Source organism: Panicum virgatum, chromosome 5K (assembly GCF_016808335.1).
Source record: "Panicum virgatum strain AP13 chromosome 5K, P.virgatum_v5, whole genome shotgun sequence".
Lineage (NCBI taxonomy): Eukaryota > Viridiplantae > Streptophyta > Magnoliopsida > Poales > Poaceae > Panicum > Panicum virgatum.
The window spans coordinates 40,873,514-40,889,494 of NC_053140.1; the positions used below are offsets into that span (position 1 = coordinate 40,873,514).

Genomic DNA, 15,981 nt, shown 5'->3' on the forward strand with positions numbered 1-15,981 from the left:
AGTTGAGTACAATTTTTACAATAATTCAACTTTGTGTAAACAAATGAACCAAACTTAAACGCTTCCCCAACTTCATCCAATAATAGTAATTACATGTAACACAAAGCATCCTGTAGCAACGCACGGGGAATTCACCTAGTTAATGTTAAGTTTAGGTCTTCCAAACTTCCGCAGAATGAAAGAGGTTCTGAGTCGGTAGATCCGGATCTGGATTTTCACAGCAGCAGTCATTAGTCAAGCGGTTCCCGGATTTGATCTTTTAATCTCACGTGCGTACACCATCCAAAGATGTCACAGCCACAAACAAAATGCAAATTGTTACTCTTAACTGTTTTTTTATACTTCGGTCAACTCTTAATTGACTAAATTATAGCGATTCATAGCGAATTTAAGCCATAAATACTGCGCCGGGCTTTCAGCAGCAACAGCCAGTAGCCCCAGTTCCAGTCAACGGTCACCAGTCAGTCACCACGCTGTCGCACAGCCACAGCCACAAACATGGCGTGGCTCCTTTCTCGCGTCGCCGGCGCCGCTCTCCTCCTCGTTCTCGTCCTCGTCCTGACGGTGACCACGAGCACTAGCCCGGCGGCGGCTCAGAGTAAGAGGTTCCCGGCGAGGGCGCACCCAACGAGGTCGGGCTACCTCAACGTCACCTCCACCAACTCCCTCTACTTCGCCTTCTACGAGGCCACCGACCCGGTCACCACACCGCCGACCGCCGCGCCGCTGCTCGTATGGCTGCAGGGCGGGCCCGGGTGCTCCTCGCTCATCGGCAACTTCGCCGAGCTCGGCCCCTACCTCCTCAACTCCACGGGGCTCTCGCGCAACCGGAACCGCTGGAACCGCCGCTTCGGCGTCATCTTCGTCGACAACCCGCTCGGCTCCGGCTTCAGCACGCCCGCGTCCAAGGCGGACATCCCCAGGGACGAGCCCACCATCGCGGCGCACCTCCTCGCCGCCCTCCAGTCGTTCATGGCGCTCGACGGGGCCTTCCGCGCGCGCCCGCTGTTCCTCGCCGGCGAGAGCTACGCCGGCAAGTACATACCCGCGGCCGCCAAGCACATCCTCGACGCGAACGGCAGGCTCCCCGTGGGCCAGCGGGTGAACCTGCAGGGCATCGCCATCGGCAACGGCATGACCCACCCCATCGCGCAGGTGACCGTGCACGCCGAACAGGCCTACTTCGCCGGGCTGATCAACGCCAAGCAGAAGGCCACCGTCGAGGCGATGCAGGACCGGACGGTGAGCCTCGTGAGGGCCGGCAACTGGACGGGCGCCAGGGAGGAGAGGAACGGGATCATAAGCTTCCTCCAGAGGGTCACGGGCGTGGCGACGCCCTTCAACTACGCGCGCGAGCGGCCGTACCCGACGCGCCCGCTTGTCAACTTCCTCAACTCCGACGAGGCCAAGGCGGCGCTCGGCGCCCGGCGCGACGTGGCGTGGGCGCGGTGCAGCGAGGCCGTGTCCGAGGCGCTGGGCAAGGACATCATGAGGAGCGCGAAGCGCGACGTCGAGGCCGTCCTGGCGCGGAACGGCGCCGCGCGGGTGCTGCTGTTCCAGGGCGTGTTCGACCTGCACAGCGCGCCGGCGTCCGTGGAGGCGTGGGTGCGGGAGCTGGCGTGGCCGGGCCTGCCCGCGTTCCTGGACGCCGACCGCGCCGTGTGGCGGCTCGGGAGCGGCCGGCTCGCCGGGTACGTGCAGAGGTCGGGCGCCCTCGCGAACGTGGTCATCGTCGGCGCGGGTCACATGGCGGCCGGCGACAACCGGCCGGCCGCGCAGGCGATGATCGAGGGCTGGGTGCTGCAGACGGGGCCGTTCGCCGGAGCTGGTGGCGCGCGGTCGTCAACGTCCTGAACAATCTGCCGTAGAGCCAGTCCGACTCGGGCTCGGCAGTTGAATGGTGGTTGGTGCTATGCTACTGTTACTGTTACATCTTTGTCAGCTTGTGATGCAGCTTCATTTTGTTGGGTTCTGCTAACATGTCGCCAATAGTACCCTGAGTACATACTTATAAAAAATAGCAGTGTATATATTCTGTTGGCTGTTGCTGTACTGGTAGTACTTGTCTAGGTGAGGAGTTAAAACATTCTCACATTTGTTTTAAAAATTAGGGTGAAAAAGATTGGAAAGTTGCTTTTTTTTTGTCCGCCTGTTGTGCTAATCTTGACTGTCCGCCTGTTGTGCTAATCTTGACCAGAGGGCACGAATTTTCCTCCCCTGTTTTAAAGTTTTGACTTTGAAATAACAAAGTCAAAGCATGTAGATTGGCCACGAAAACAAAGCACTAGTAGATGTCAATTGTGCTAATCATAGCTTTTTTCACCATAACTATCAACATACGTGGGCAAGAAGTGGACAGTCAAACTTGAACCTCGGACAATCAGGGTTTACAAAACCGACCGGTCCGGCCAAATCGCCGACCTCCGGTAGCGGTTTACCGGACCGGTTTGACCGGAAACCGGTGGAATTCAAATCCAAATTCAAAAGCACATGTGTAACCGGTTCCGACCGGTATACCGACCGGTTTACCGGTCCGACCAGTTACCAGTGTTTTAACCGAAAAATTCGATGGTTTAAAAGTGGTTTCCCGGTTTGACCGGTTTACCGGTCGCCATATGCGGTGGGCCTTAATGGGCCGGCCCATTTTTTTCTTTTTCTTTTTTGATTTAACTTCGTATGCCCGCAAACTATACTAAATGGACGAATTTTTGAGAAAATTTGACACCATTAGATTCGTCGCACCTTGAAGTATTTTTAGGAAATTTTTTTATTTTTTTAATTTAAATTTTAAATTTGGACCGGTTTGGTACCGGACCAAACCGAAACCGGGCCGGACCGGTTTGACCGGTAACCGGTCAAACCGGACCGGTTCCCACCGGTTTGGTTAACCCTGTGGACAATGCGACAAAACCCAAAATAGCACTCTGCAAATTTTGAACCCTTACGAAATGAAAGAAGAGTAGACGTCAATTCTTCGAAATAGGAGGGAAACAAACAAGATGGCATCTGATGCAGTTGCTGAAGCAACCGTTGTGAAAGTCCATTACCTTATGTCCTTTACGTCGCTTGAAAGCAATACCGAGACTGAGCTGGGCTTTGCAGATGACGCTAGCTTTCATGGACAGCTCAACTGAAACAAACGAATGCTCTACTTTTACCTACCGATAATTAGGACAATATACCTAATATATTTGTTGTTAAAAGGTAACATATTCTTGCAGTTTGTTCAAGATCAATCTGCAAACCCTGATGGTTAAGGCAACCTGGTGATGAATAGCAATGCTACTAAACCAAGCAAATTTTCGCTATATCTATCTTTCTTAAGTCATTCTGATGTAGCACATTGATATATGAGAAACATCTCTATACAACATATAAAAACGTTAGTGTTCCTTTCTTTCCCTTCTTTTCTCCTCGCTCTAGAAAAGAAATTGGCGCCTAAATTGCCCAGATTACAAGCCGCTGGACTACCCCCCTCCACTTCTTCTGTGTGCACCCAAAGGGCACACTACTCAAGCCAGGCAGATACAAGTTGATGGCCTAAACAGAAATTTTGATACGCTTCGATGCCGCCGATGGTGTTTCCTGACCATACAGATCAGTCAACCTTGGATCGCTCTGCACTCTAAGCCTCATGGCACCCAGCCAAGGTTTGCTTGCCGCTTCATTCTCTGTTGTGCCACCATAGGCCAGCAGAGATCCATCAAGGCATGTAGGACTCGCCATGATTCAGCCACTAATACATCCTTGACATGCCGAACGGAAGAACGGAACAACGCCAACCTTTCTGTGAGCACTTGCTGCCACTCCAGCAGCAGTAGCAGCGATTCCATTGAGCGATCTCGAGTACAAGTTCGTATCTGCTGTTAGCCTATCAGAAGAGTCACTTTTCGTCCCTGCCGATGGATGGTGAAAAGGGGGTGCTCTCATGTCCAGAGCAACATCAGACACAGTTGTGCTGTAGGCCTGCTGATGCAGTGTGTACCTTTCAGCCTGCAACGGCTCAGAACAAGCCGGCTTGCCAGGTGTCTGATAATAACCGTATGTTTGTGGGATATGTTGTTGCGGAGGGTATCCTGAGTTCATTGCCAACCTTCGTGCGTCATATGGATCCTTGGTGTTACCATTCTCGTAAGGCATTACTGGACCAACAACCCTTCCTGGTCTCGCTACAAACATAAAGGGGCATTACAAGGTTAGACCGATACCAGCCAACTGTCTGTACGACATATTAACAAAAAGTTACCTGTTGGCACTCTTTGTGGAGCCTGTGAAGTTCTAGGAACATTACCAGAATATTTTTCTGTTTCCCGAAGATATTTGTAAGACTCATCAGATGAATGTTTTTCCCTAGATGTGCCGATACGAGGTTGTTCCTTGACGGGAATTGGAGCAGAGTGAACAATAGTAGACCTGTAAAAGAAAAACGGTGAACCATTCAAAAGAGAAAATAAGAAAGTGAACAAAAAGGGGTGAACCATTCAAGAAAGAAAAATAAGAAAGCGAACAGAAAATGATGAACCATTCAAAAAAGAAAAATAAGAAAGCAAACCAGGAAGGCAAGAAGAAAAGAACTATGAATGCGAGATTCACGCATGGTTATTCTCAATGCACACTAGTCAACCCCAACTTCAGTGCAAAGAATCATAGCACTGTACACCATTCTGCTGACAGTACATAAAGTTCAAGGTCAGTTGTTAAAATGAAACTGACTATCAGTATTAAACATTAGTAATTCGCCTTGAGTTTGGAGAAATCGGCTGTTCGACAACTCAATCTAGTTACTCACTCAGTAATGTGCTCAACATTTAGTACCACAGCATAGCAGCAACCATATCCATTTTGTCATTATAACTTCAGTAACTGAACTAAATGTGTTCTGGTTTCATGTCAAGCGTGACTGGTTCACTTTTGCTGCCAAAGCTATATCAAAACAACATTGTGATTAGGTAACTCAGGGTGTGGTAGATCAGCACATGTAGGTGTTTCAATGTGTGGTCTTTCTTTTCATATAAAATTTCAAAAACAGTCATTTCACCAGTTAGTATAGCCCAAAATGGAGCACCTGAAGATCCCATCATGAGTGTTCAAAGTATTTTCTCATTTTCCGCTAGTGCCATGTCAGTATGCAAGTAACACAATAAAGAGTACAGACTATAAAATTCAAAGGTTACCTAGGAAGAGAAGTATGTTTTCTTTCCATTGGAATCACGGGGCCACTTCCACTATTTTCTTCAAGATGAGCAAATTGCTTCCTGAATTGGTCGACAGCACTGCATAAACATGGACAGATGAGTAAGTTACACAGGTGGTACTGTGGTAGGAATTGATACAATCATTACAAAAATACATGAATGCAAAAGCACCATGTATATGTTCAACTGTACAAGTGGTACAACCTCGGATACAGAAAGGTTGTCCTCTCTGTGCCGTTGATGTAGTATTTGAGTAATTGTGGGTGATATTCCAATATCTCACGGAATATCAGCTCCCTTATGTCTTCTTTTGTCACTCTTCTACGCTCAAACTCAAACTCCATCTTTGTGATTGGTTGACAGGATGGTTCTCGCTCAACCTTGGCTAGCCCTTTAAAGTATGGATGAGCCAGTGCCTGAAAAAGGTCATAGAACTGTAACAGTTGACACACAACAAGGTGAAGACACCGGACTTAGTGATGAAAAGAGGATGACGAGAACTGTACATATAGAACAACTTAATTACCTGTTCTGCAGTTGGACGATCTTTTGGATCAAATGCTAAAAGCCTTTGCAAAAGATCCAATGCTAAAGGATCTGCATTGGGAAACTTCTGCGAGAATGGGATTGGATCTTTCTTTCTCATGCTGCTTAGATACTTCCTTGCTTTCTCATTCCGGACCTAGAAATAAAAGGAGCTAGTTATGTCAGACCAATGCCTTTTAATGATGCTCAAGAGAGAATCGCTACATAAGGTTCGCTAATTTAATATGCACCATACCCGAGAAATTGTATCCATGGATGGCGTGCCTAGAAGATCAGTCATAAGGTCTAGCTGGTGGACAACATTTTTACCAGGAAACAAAGGCTTTCCTGTTAACACCTCAGCAAAGATGCAACCAATGCTCCAAACGTCAATGGCTGTCGTATACTGCAATGTGAATAACTTGTTTGCATCAACATCAACAAAATTGGAAGAAAAGAAATGATGTTGTACATCTCAATGCATAGATCAATTATTGTGTTATCACAATCTGTATGACAGCTATTCTCATCAAGTCAATGAACCATAATCAAAATTGGCCTTTATTTATTTCAGGTTAATCTACAGTCAAAATTCAACATTGCCATGCACCACAAAGATTACCTTTGAGTAGAAGGATCCACAGAGCTCTGGAGCTCTGTACCATCTCGTTGCAACATAATCCTGCAGGCAAATGAACAGAGAAGCATCATTGGGACCAACTCCAGCTCCATTCAGTACACACAAAAAAAAAAGATAAACAAATCCGAGAGAGGAAAAATATTCAAAAGGACATACCGTCCAGAAGATCGTTGTTGGGGTATCATTAAATGCGACTCGTGCTAGTCCAAAATCACAAATTTTCAGTTTGCAGTTAGAATTTGCTAATATATTCTTTGGCTTCAAGTCCCGATGATAAACATTAGCTGCAGCAACATTGGCATACTATCAGCAAAGACTGTTGGCAGAAAAAGTAGCATCTGCTCAGATTACCGGTTATTCTTGAGATGCTTACAGCACAATGGAATACCTTCAATGAGCTGGTATGTAAAACAATTAGAAAATCTGATATCTATATTGAAGATGACATAAGTAACCACAGAGCGCCATATCAATCCATTTTTATATTATTTATATCCATACCCAAAGGAAAAAATTGTGCCTATGAATACCCCAATAGATGTAGCATCTACAACCTAAAATGGATTTTTAATTTTCTATGGAATCTAAAGTATCTCTAGCTTGCTAGATATACTAAGACAAAACCAGAAAGGATGGCACTAACGATCCACGTGACATTAGTTGATAATGCTACAATTTGTTCCTAAGCATTTCATTCAGTTACTGACTATAGAAAACTTTCCCTACTAAACTACATTATGAAGACAAGATCTTCGTAACATTGTTAGCTCGTGAGGTTCCAAAATCCTAATTATTCAACAAAATATATAAACATAATGAAGAAATAAAATATTTATATTTTTAGTAAATCTGACTTCTTGTTCCTACCAACACATGAATGTGAATATTTAAGGGTGCCATTTGAAGTTGCAAGCTAGTTGAATCAAGCATAGCACTATTTCAAAACAAGTTTCTAGCTATAAACTTAAAACTATTAGTCATCCTGTAAAATGTTATGTGGGAGATGACTGGATAATTGAACTATCAACTGTCTAATTCAGTTTACACCAACCATAACTGGAACAACGCTAAGCAAAAAAAATCTAATAAAAGGCAATAACTGAATGATATTTTGCTGCAAAGCGCGCAAATTAAAATAGATCTGAGTATAACAATCTCCCTACCTGTGTGAATGTATTTCAGAGCACGGAGCAATTGGTAGAGAAAGAACTGATAATGTTCCTTTGTCAAGTCATCATTAGCCTTGATAACTTGGTGAAGATCAGACTCCATAAGTTCGAAAACAACATAAATATCTTTGAAGTCCCTTCTTGATGGAGGCAACATAATATGTTTGATCTCAACAATGTCCGGATGTCTTAGGAGTCTCAGAAGCTTGATCTCGCGAAGAATCCGAGCAGCATCAGATATGTGCTCAAAGATGTCATGTATCTTCTTGATCGCTACTTTCTCTCCTGTGTGCACATCTATTGCGGAGCATACTACCCCGTAGCTTCCCTTACCAATGACTTCTTGAATCTTGTATCGACTCGCGTCCCCATACTCTGTGAAAAAATCAGCCTCCGCAGAACTCTGCAAAGTTCAAAATTGAATTACTAAAGTATGTACAATCAACCATTTCAGCTCCCCACAGCAAAGATGATTTAATGATCAATGGACCATCAGCTCCCTAATCATATGCAAATAATCAATGCCAAACCACAAATGCGGCTGAGCCCGAAAACTGGGAGCTACACAATTGGTTATTTGTAGACATCATTGCAGGTATCCAGATGCTTTTAATTGCCGAAATACAGAGGAGCAATCATTAGGAAGCTAGAACTAGCATCACCCAACGGAAGCAAAATTCAACTGTTTTGCAAACCAAGACTGCCTTTACAAGCAAGATCTTTAAGCACTCGTTGACAAAAACTGAAATCCTCGCACGCAAATCTTGTAAAGTCAAATGTTAGTGCACAGATCGGGGCAAACCCCACAAGAAAAAAGCAATAGCTTTGCCCACCGACAAGGGGGAAAAAAGCAAGGGCCCCAGTGTATTTGCCGGGTTGCAGTCAACTTTTGCATGTGAATTACGAGCTGTTGCAGCAAGAATGCACAAAATTTCACCTCATTTTCCGAAAATATTTGAGAACTCAACGAGGTGCGGTCGTGCGGATGCAGAAAACGCATTCCGAGTCTAGAAGCAAAAAGGCTCGTAAGAGGACATAATCATACAAAACATTCGAAGTAGTATGCAGGAGTAAAAAGATCGGTAGCACGGCTAGCGGTCAACAGAAACATGCCAAAAAAATTGACCTTTCTAGAGAATAAGCAGCAACGGTAATTCAAAATTTCGAGTTGACACGGCACCGGAATGAGGGAGGACATCGCTATATGTCTTCAAATCTTTTAGGAAAAATATCACACCCTGAGAAACAACAAAATCCTGGACCAAACAGAAGGGGGGGGATGACGAATTTTCGGCGGACGGAGACCCAAAGCAGGCAGCTGAATCCCCGAGTAAACGAGTTCAACCGCGGCGCGTTACTCAGCTGCGAAACGCTGGGAAACGGAGCGGGATCTCTCGATCCGGCACCCACCTTCTTGCGCTGATCGTGCTGCATCTCGCCGGGAGCCGGATCTCGCCGCGAAGCTCCTGCGTCAGGCCGCACCGGGAGGGCAGCTAGGAACGGAAGGTATCCCCAAACCGAGGGTCAGGCACGCGGCATTGACCGGCGCGGCGCCGCGCCGCGGGGTCCGGGTCCGGGTCGGCGCGCGCGCCGCTGGGCGGTTGGGCGGGCGGGATCGGCCAGAGCGGGGAGCCGGCGAAGGGGTGGCGCAAGGAACGGAACGCGGGGGAGACCCTAACCCTGGCGACGCCGGCGCGCAGGGCAGGGCTAGGGCTCCCTGCCTCCCTCCCTCTCCCCCTCTTCTCCTCTTCCTCCTCCTCGTGGGTCCGCGCGAGCGCTCCGGGGAGGGGGAATGAGAGAGAGAGAGAGAGAGAGAGAGAGGGGAGCTGGTGGAGAGAGAGAGAGAGGACGGGTGGGGGCTCTCTCCCGGCTCGTTTTGTTGCGATGAATCTAGGGGAGGGGCCGAGGGGGGTGGGTTCGGACGAGATTGCCCTTGGCCCCGGTTGGCCGCCCGTCGCGGGTCGCGTGGGTGCGGTGGGTTCCGGGGTTGGCCGCCGTCCGATCCGCATCGCGCGGCGGCCCTTCCCCGCGCTTGCGCCTGAACTCTGGTGGGCGGCCAGTAATGGCGGGGAAATGCGGGCTTTATTTTCTTATCCGCCTATTTCCGGCAGGTCAAATCTTTGTTTGCCCGCGCTCATTCATTTGCTCGCCTGATGACGACGATGATCAGCCCGGGTCGGCCGAATCCGAATCTGTCTGCTTCTGCCGCAGTTCTAATTCTGGTGGATTCTGGTAGTACTCCCGCACTAATGATGTCTTTTTTCTCCTTTTCCCCAAAAAAAAATACTCCAGCAACGATTGTACTCGTGTGCAAGGCCTGCCTCTGTTGGAAATTTACTCCTGTCCATCGGTGCCCGTCCGGATCGGATAAAGCCGGCACGATCCTCATGATCCAGCTATCCGTGCCCTTGATAAACGCGGGTTGCCGTTTTTGCCCGTTGCGCCGTCAGGATGCCGACACCTCTGACCGACTGGTCCCGTGCGGCTTCCTCGACAAGCGGTGGCAGCGAGCACGGGTTAAAAAAAGAGAAGCCTCCGGTCGCGAAAAAAAAAAGAGAAGCCTCGCCGCGCGCCGTGGGGTCTGGTCGGCGGCTGCCCGGGTCCGGGTCGGCTCCGGCGGCCGCTTTGGCCCGGTGCGGTGCCTGCCACGCCCCTTCCTGCCTGTGTTTGGTTAGGGGAATTTTGACGACTAATTAAAGGTATTAAATTAAGTCTAATTATAAAAGCACATCCACAACTATAGGTACTGTAGTAATTTTGTACCTAATAAGGCATTTGGCCGCATGATTTGACGATGATAGAGCATGGTTACTATAGCATTACTGTATCTAATCATATATTAATTAGGTTCATTAGATTCGACTAGCAAAGTTGCATTCATCTCTAAAAAAGTTTTGCAAATAGACTACATTTAATACTCTATGCATATAAAATTCCTTTTTCGCGAAATTTTTACTGTTACAACCAAACACGGCCTCTATACCGTTGGGAAATCCAAATTACTCCCTCCTTCCCCGTTTATAAGGCATGGTGGAACATGACACGGTCTTCTAAACAACACTTTGACCATTTATTTATCATATATTATATCACTTTTGATTATAAACTTATAATCATTGTAAAATATATTTGATTATGAATCCAATCATATGAAATTTGCATTATAAAAATAAAAATTTAATAGTCAAATTATTGGTCAAAGATGATAAGGTTTGAATCTTGATATACGTGTATGCCTTATAAACAGGGAAAGAGGGAGTAGCTATTTAAAACCAACTCTGCTTCTTTCTTTTTTTTGAAAGAAACTCTGCTTCTTTCTTTCTTCCTTCATATAGTAGGTCTCCCTCGTTTCAACGAAATTCTGGACCCTTTTTATCTCAGCTTTTGGAAGAAAAGAAGAATTAGCCGCCCCGTTTTTTTAGTTTGTGGTTCGTGCATGGTTTGCGTATCTGATCAACCCGCACACACCAAATAGCTTTCATTAAAGCGGCGTCTCCGATTGCGTTAGCCCATGACACCTGCATGCGTTTTTTTTTCTTTCCTTCCCAACATGTATATATAGGTTACGGCGCACTGGCTGGCTTTTGGGCGTGGGTGGTGCATTAGGTGGTGAGCATTAAGCTGGTAGTGGTGGAATTGAAATTTCAACTAATTAAAAAGTAATAAGCTGCGTCCGTCCTCAAGGCTCCAGCTCTTGGCCTGCTGACTTCTTGCAAAAAAAAAAAACACTCGCGCCACGACTCTGAGCATTGTGTTAATAGCATGATTGCTAGCTAGTAGTAAAGGACACACGCGAAACACATGGTTATTAGATAACTTGCCCTTGTTAGTTATGCCTCTACTTGGATTCTTTTTCTTTCAATTTAAGCAGGACTCCTCCTTTTCGTCTGCAAAAAAAATGCTATGCTACCTCGGTTTCGTGATGTTTATTATTACTATCCGCTTTGCATAACTAAGACTCAAGATTGTCAATAACATGTTGTAGTCCGGGCCAGAAACTGAAATCATCTTACAGCTGGGCTTGGGTGAGCTTGGAAGAAAGAAACAAGAAATCGCACGCGTATGCTAGCTAGCTATAGCGACCAGTGTGACTAGCGAGTCTGCTACAAACACGGAAAAGCACCTGCAACCGACCAACCATCCAAGGCAACAGGTGTAGGCATCCAAAACAACCAGGGCTGCACGTTGTGACCAGCAAGAAGAACCCTGTCACTGCTAAACTCTTCTCTTTACGCGCCACAAAAAGTGCTTTCGCGCTCGATTAGCAGCAGGAGTACGCTGACAGGACTGCTAAACTGCAGCTCTAGAAGCCCCTCCCGGACGGTCCTCTTCTTTCTTTATTTCTTTCCTTCTTTTTTTCTTTTTTTTTTTGAAAACCCGGACGTCCTTTTCCTCCCAAGGAGAAGATTTTTCCTGCAGACCTGTCCAGTGTCCACTCCACCTGTTAAGGCGACCTCCAACGGTCCCCCCTCCCCGTATCGGGGAGCTATAGGGGAAATTGTTTCCAATGGTTTCCCTATAACTCTCTTTATATATGGGGGAGTTCCAACTAGAACTCCCCCCACATATAGAGTGAGTTCCAACTCCACCTATATTCTAATCACACCATTTTATCACGATATTAATCTCGTTTGAGCCCGTAACATGATAATAATACGTATTATGACAATACAAATACCGTATGGTTTTTTTTAAAATTCAAAAACGATAAAAAAATAATTAGTTAATGAGTGATAGTATATAAGGGGAATAGACATGGGGGAATAGTTGGAGAGAACGAATTATAGAGGGAGGAATCTTTTGGAGGGAGGTAGTAAAATATAGTAAATAGTACGTTTGGGGGGAGTTAGATGGGGGAATGGTTGGAGATAGCCTAAAATACCAACCAAATTCTAGGGCCTTGTTTATTTATGATCGTTTCTATCTGATGAACAGTTCCACTTTTTGCTAACGTGGCACAACAATTGAGGCTCTCCGCACTCGTCGCTCTCTAAATTCACTCTCCAAAATGAATATTCCTGCCTAGTCATCGACATTCTCCTCTCTATATTCAGTTTCGCTGCGCTCGTTCACTCTCTATATCTCTATTCTATCCCAACTATCACATATTTTATTCAACCATCTCCACCTAACATCTCATTTTCTTTTCCTTTTTTTCTCTTTTATTCTCCCCTTCCCTGCTCCCCTGCCGCGCGGCGTTCCTCGCGGCCCCTGCTCCCCTGCCGCTAGCACCGAGGCCCGAAGAAACAAGCGGCATCGCGTTGGGGAGAAACCGTTGATTTCTTGCCCCATCCGGCCGGATCAGCTGCGCCGCCGCTGGGCCAGAGCAGCCTCCTCGGCCGTCTCCGCCTCCTTCGCGCCGTCCTTTGCCTCGCCCGTCTTCGCGCCGGCCGGCGCGGCCACCTCGTCGACGGCCACCACCTCGCCCCCGACGGCCACCTCACCTCCGCAGGGCGTCCCGGAGGGCCACTGCTCCTCGTCCCTCTCCGCCTCCTCCGCGCCGTCCTTTGCCTCGCCCGTATCTGCGTCGGCCGGCGCGGCCACCGCGTCGACGGCCACCACCTCGCCCCCGCCGGACGCGGCGACATCCCCGCCGGCCACGGCGAAGTTGAACTCCACTCGCTCCTCCTCCGCGTCGGATGTGGCGCTCTCGTCGCCGGGCACCGCGAACTCCAAGTCGAAGAAGGACGTGTTGTCCTCGACGTCCCCGGCGCTGCAAGCGCCACCTCCTCCGCCGCCGCCGGCTTCGCACGCCGACGCGGCTACGGTCGTGGCGGCCACGGGCGCGCGCTGGGCGCCGGCGACCACGCCGCCGCGCAGGTACTTGAGGAAGCTTTGCCTCCTTCCCCTGCGCGCGCCAGGCCTCCCGCGCGAGCCACGACGGCTGCTCCCTCCGCCGCCGCCCCTCCGCAGGCCATCCCGGAGGGCCGCTGCTCCTTCCCGGCGGCTGCGCGGGCGCATCTCGCGAGCTACGGCGGCTGCTCCCTCCGCTGCCGCCCCTCCACAGCCTGGAAAAATTTGCCACAGCTGATCTTATCTAGTTTCACTGCGTTCGGCAGGCTGCTCCATCTCCAGCCCAACATTATTTTCCTCTCACACCACTCCAGCCACCAGCTCCAGCTCCAGCCAGCCCAACAGTATTTTTCTCTCACACCATTCCAGCTCCAGCCTCCAGCTCCAGCCTGCCGAACATAGTGTTTGTGTACTGCATTTAAGTTATTCACTGTATAATGATTAGTATAGAAACCAATGCGTTGGGGAGGATGATTTCTATTGACATTAACTTCTCTTTTTTTCTCTTGGAAACTGATCCAAGAAACCGGGCGTTGGGACTGCCCTTAGATGCGAAAACCTTTGGATGTAAAGTACTGTAGCACTTTTGTTTAACCTTTGGATGTAAAGTACTGTAGCACTTTTGTTTGTATTTGTTAATTATTATTATCCCGTCATGGGTTAATTAGATTCAAAAGATTTGTCTCGCAAATTATAGACAAATCATGTAATTAGTTATTTTGTTTAGCTACATTTGATACTTCATGCATGTATTAAAAGATTTAATGTGATGGAAAATCTTGTAAAATTTTGAAATTTTGAATGCAACTAAACAGGACGTAGATACTACTGCTGCTGCAGTCCTGCAGGTCTGCAGCCATCGCCGTGTTTAGTTCCCAAATTCAAGGTTCTAAAATTTTTTATGGCACCTGCATGGAGATTTAAATCTAGACGAAATAAAAAACACATCGCACAGTTTGCCTATAAATCGCGAGACGAATCTAATGAACCTAATTAGACCGTAATTAGATGCAAAATTGCTACAGTAAACAACCTCTAATGACGGATTAATTATGCTCATTAAATTCGTCTCACGATTTACAGACGATTTCTGTAATTAATTTTGTGCTTAGTCTATGTTTAGTACTTTAAATGTAGAAAGATGGTCTTTCAAAAATTTTACGGGAGGCAACTAAACAGGGCCCATGTCTGTTTGCTATTCTGGCCGTGTTTAGATATTTTGCAAAAAAAATTGCGATGGAATCTTACTAATTTGAAGTACTAAATGAAGTCTATTTACAAAACTTTTTGCACAGATGGGTTGTAAATCGCGAGACGAATCTAATGATGCTAATTAATCTATGATTAATAAATATTTAGCGGATGGTTACTGTAGCATCACTGTTGCAAATCATGGATTAAGTAGGCTCATTAGATTCGTCTCGCGATTTACACCCCATCCATGTAAAAAGTTTTATAAATAGATTTCATTTAGTACTCCATGCATGTGTCGAAACATTCGATGTGATGTTTTTTTTTGCGTTTACTGGTTTATGGGGCGAGAACTGGCGTCATTTGTTTTGCTGCCGGCCCATTCGCGTCCCATCCCGGCTTGCTCCGCGCCCATCAGGTGTGTAGTCGGGATCCCAGTCGCTCGCTGTCCGGTATAACTTGCTGCACAACACACTTCGCCGCGGGTGAATACTGAATGCTACTACCAATTCGCCGGAGCCTCTGTCGCCTTGTTTAGATGCGAAAATTTTTGGTGTGACGTACTTTAGTATTTTCGTTTATATTTAGTAATTATTATCCCGTTATGGATTAATTATGCTCAAAAGATTCGTCTCGCAAATTATAAACAAATTGTGTAATTAATTATTTTATTTAGCTATATTTAATATTTCATACATGTGTTGAAATATTTGATGTGATGAAAAATATTATAAAATTTTGGAATTTTGAAAGCAACTAAACAAGCCTAAGCGCAGCAATTCCGTTCGGAGGTCGCCGTCGCAGCGAAACCCACCCCCTTTCTATGCGTCGCCGACGGCGATCCTTTGGCTTAATTCTTGTACGGCGCTGACCGCGCCGCACCGCGAGTGTCGGTGACGACGGCAGCGGGAGCCCTGGCAGCAGCAGCAGCTGGGAGGGCGCACGGGTCCGTCCTCTCGCTCCGCTCTCTCGTCGCGGTCGCCGGCGTCACCAAGCAGGCGCTTGCGGTCCCCATCCCCGCCCTGCGCTACGTGTCGCGCAGGCCGTGGCGAGGTGACTGTTGCTTGGGATAAAATCCGCGTGTGATCGGGATCGGATTCTGCTCCGACCGATCCCTTTCGTACGCAGGCAGGCAGGCGTCCTTCCTTCCACGCTCGCCGGCGTCTCCTCTTTCTTCTTCGTTTTCCTTGCGACGGCGGCGAAAGTGAAAGGCTGCACCTGCAGCCGGCCGGCGGAGGTTGCGTCGCATGACCAGCAGCGTGCATGACGGCGGATCATCACCCATCGAATCACCGTCCGGCTTCGGCTGTGATCCTGCTTTCAAGCGATGGCACCCACTGACCCACCGGGCCAGCGATCGACCAGGGTGCATGGGTGGGCGCGGATGCCTTGCTTGCCCGGCGATCCCTGCGGCTGCATGTGTGCACCGGCCCGTCCCGTGTGTGTAGCAGCCTTGCCCTTGCTGCTG

General features: G+C 47.7%; 2 protein-coding genes and 1 pseudogene across 3 annotated transcripts; 1 reads left to right on the forward strand and 2 right to left on the reverse strand.

Annotated features, from left to right (window-relative positions):
* Positions 1–446: 446 nt before the first annotated feature.
* LOC120707521 (serine carboxypeptidase-like 50) lies at positions 447–2,146 on the forward strand. Its single transcript, XM_039992436.1, has one exon. The coding sequence runs from the start codon at positions 499–501 to the stop codon at positions 1,852–1,854; it is 1,356 nt and encodes a 451-aa protein (XP_039848370.1). The 5' UTR covers positions 447–498; the 3' UTR covers positions 1,855–2,146.
* Positions 2,147–3,286: 1,140 nt separating this feature from the next.
* On the reverse strand, positions 3,287–9,368 carry LOC120707517 (annotated as a pseudogene). Its single transcript, XR_005689019.1, has 10 exons — positions 8,940–9,368; positions 7,524–7,932; positions 6,517–6,644; positions 6,343–6,402; positions 5,977–6,126; positions 5,722–5,877; positions 5,400–5,611; positions 5,175–5,273; positions 4,247–4,413; positions 3,287–4,169 (listed from the first exon to the last, which is right to left on the reverse strand). The product of XR_005689019.1 is annotated as a mitogen-activated protein kinase 10-like (transcript).
* A 3,462-nt stretch (positions 9,369–12,830) lies between these two features.
* On the reverse strand, positions 12,831–13,490 carry LOC120709935. The gene has a single exon (XM_039995552.1). The coding sequence runs from the start codon at positions 13,488–13,490 to the stop codon at positions 12,831–12,833; it is 660 nt and encodes a 219-aa protein (XP_039851486.1).
* Positions 13,491–15,981: the final 2,491 nt, after the last annotated feature.

Bases quoted from the DNA above. Each gene is read 5' to 3' on its own strand.
- LOC120707521 (XM_039992436.1), top strand. From the start codon at position 499: ATGGCGTGGCTCCTTTCTCGCGTCGCCGGCGCCGCTCTCCTCCTCGTT.
- LOC120709935 (XM_039995552.1), bottom strand. From the start codon at position 13,490: ATGCGCCCGCGCAGCCGCCGGGAAGGAGCAGCGGCCCTCCGGGATGGC.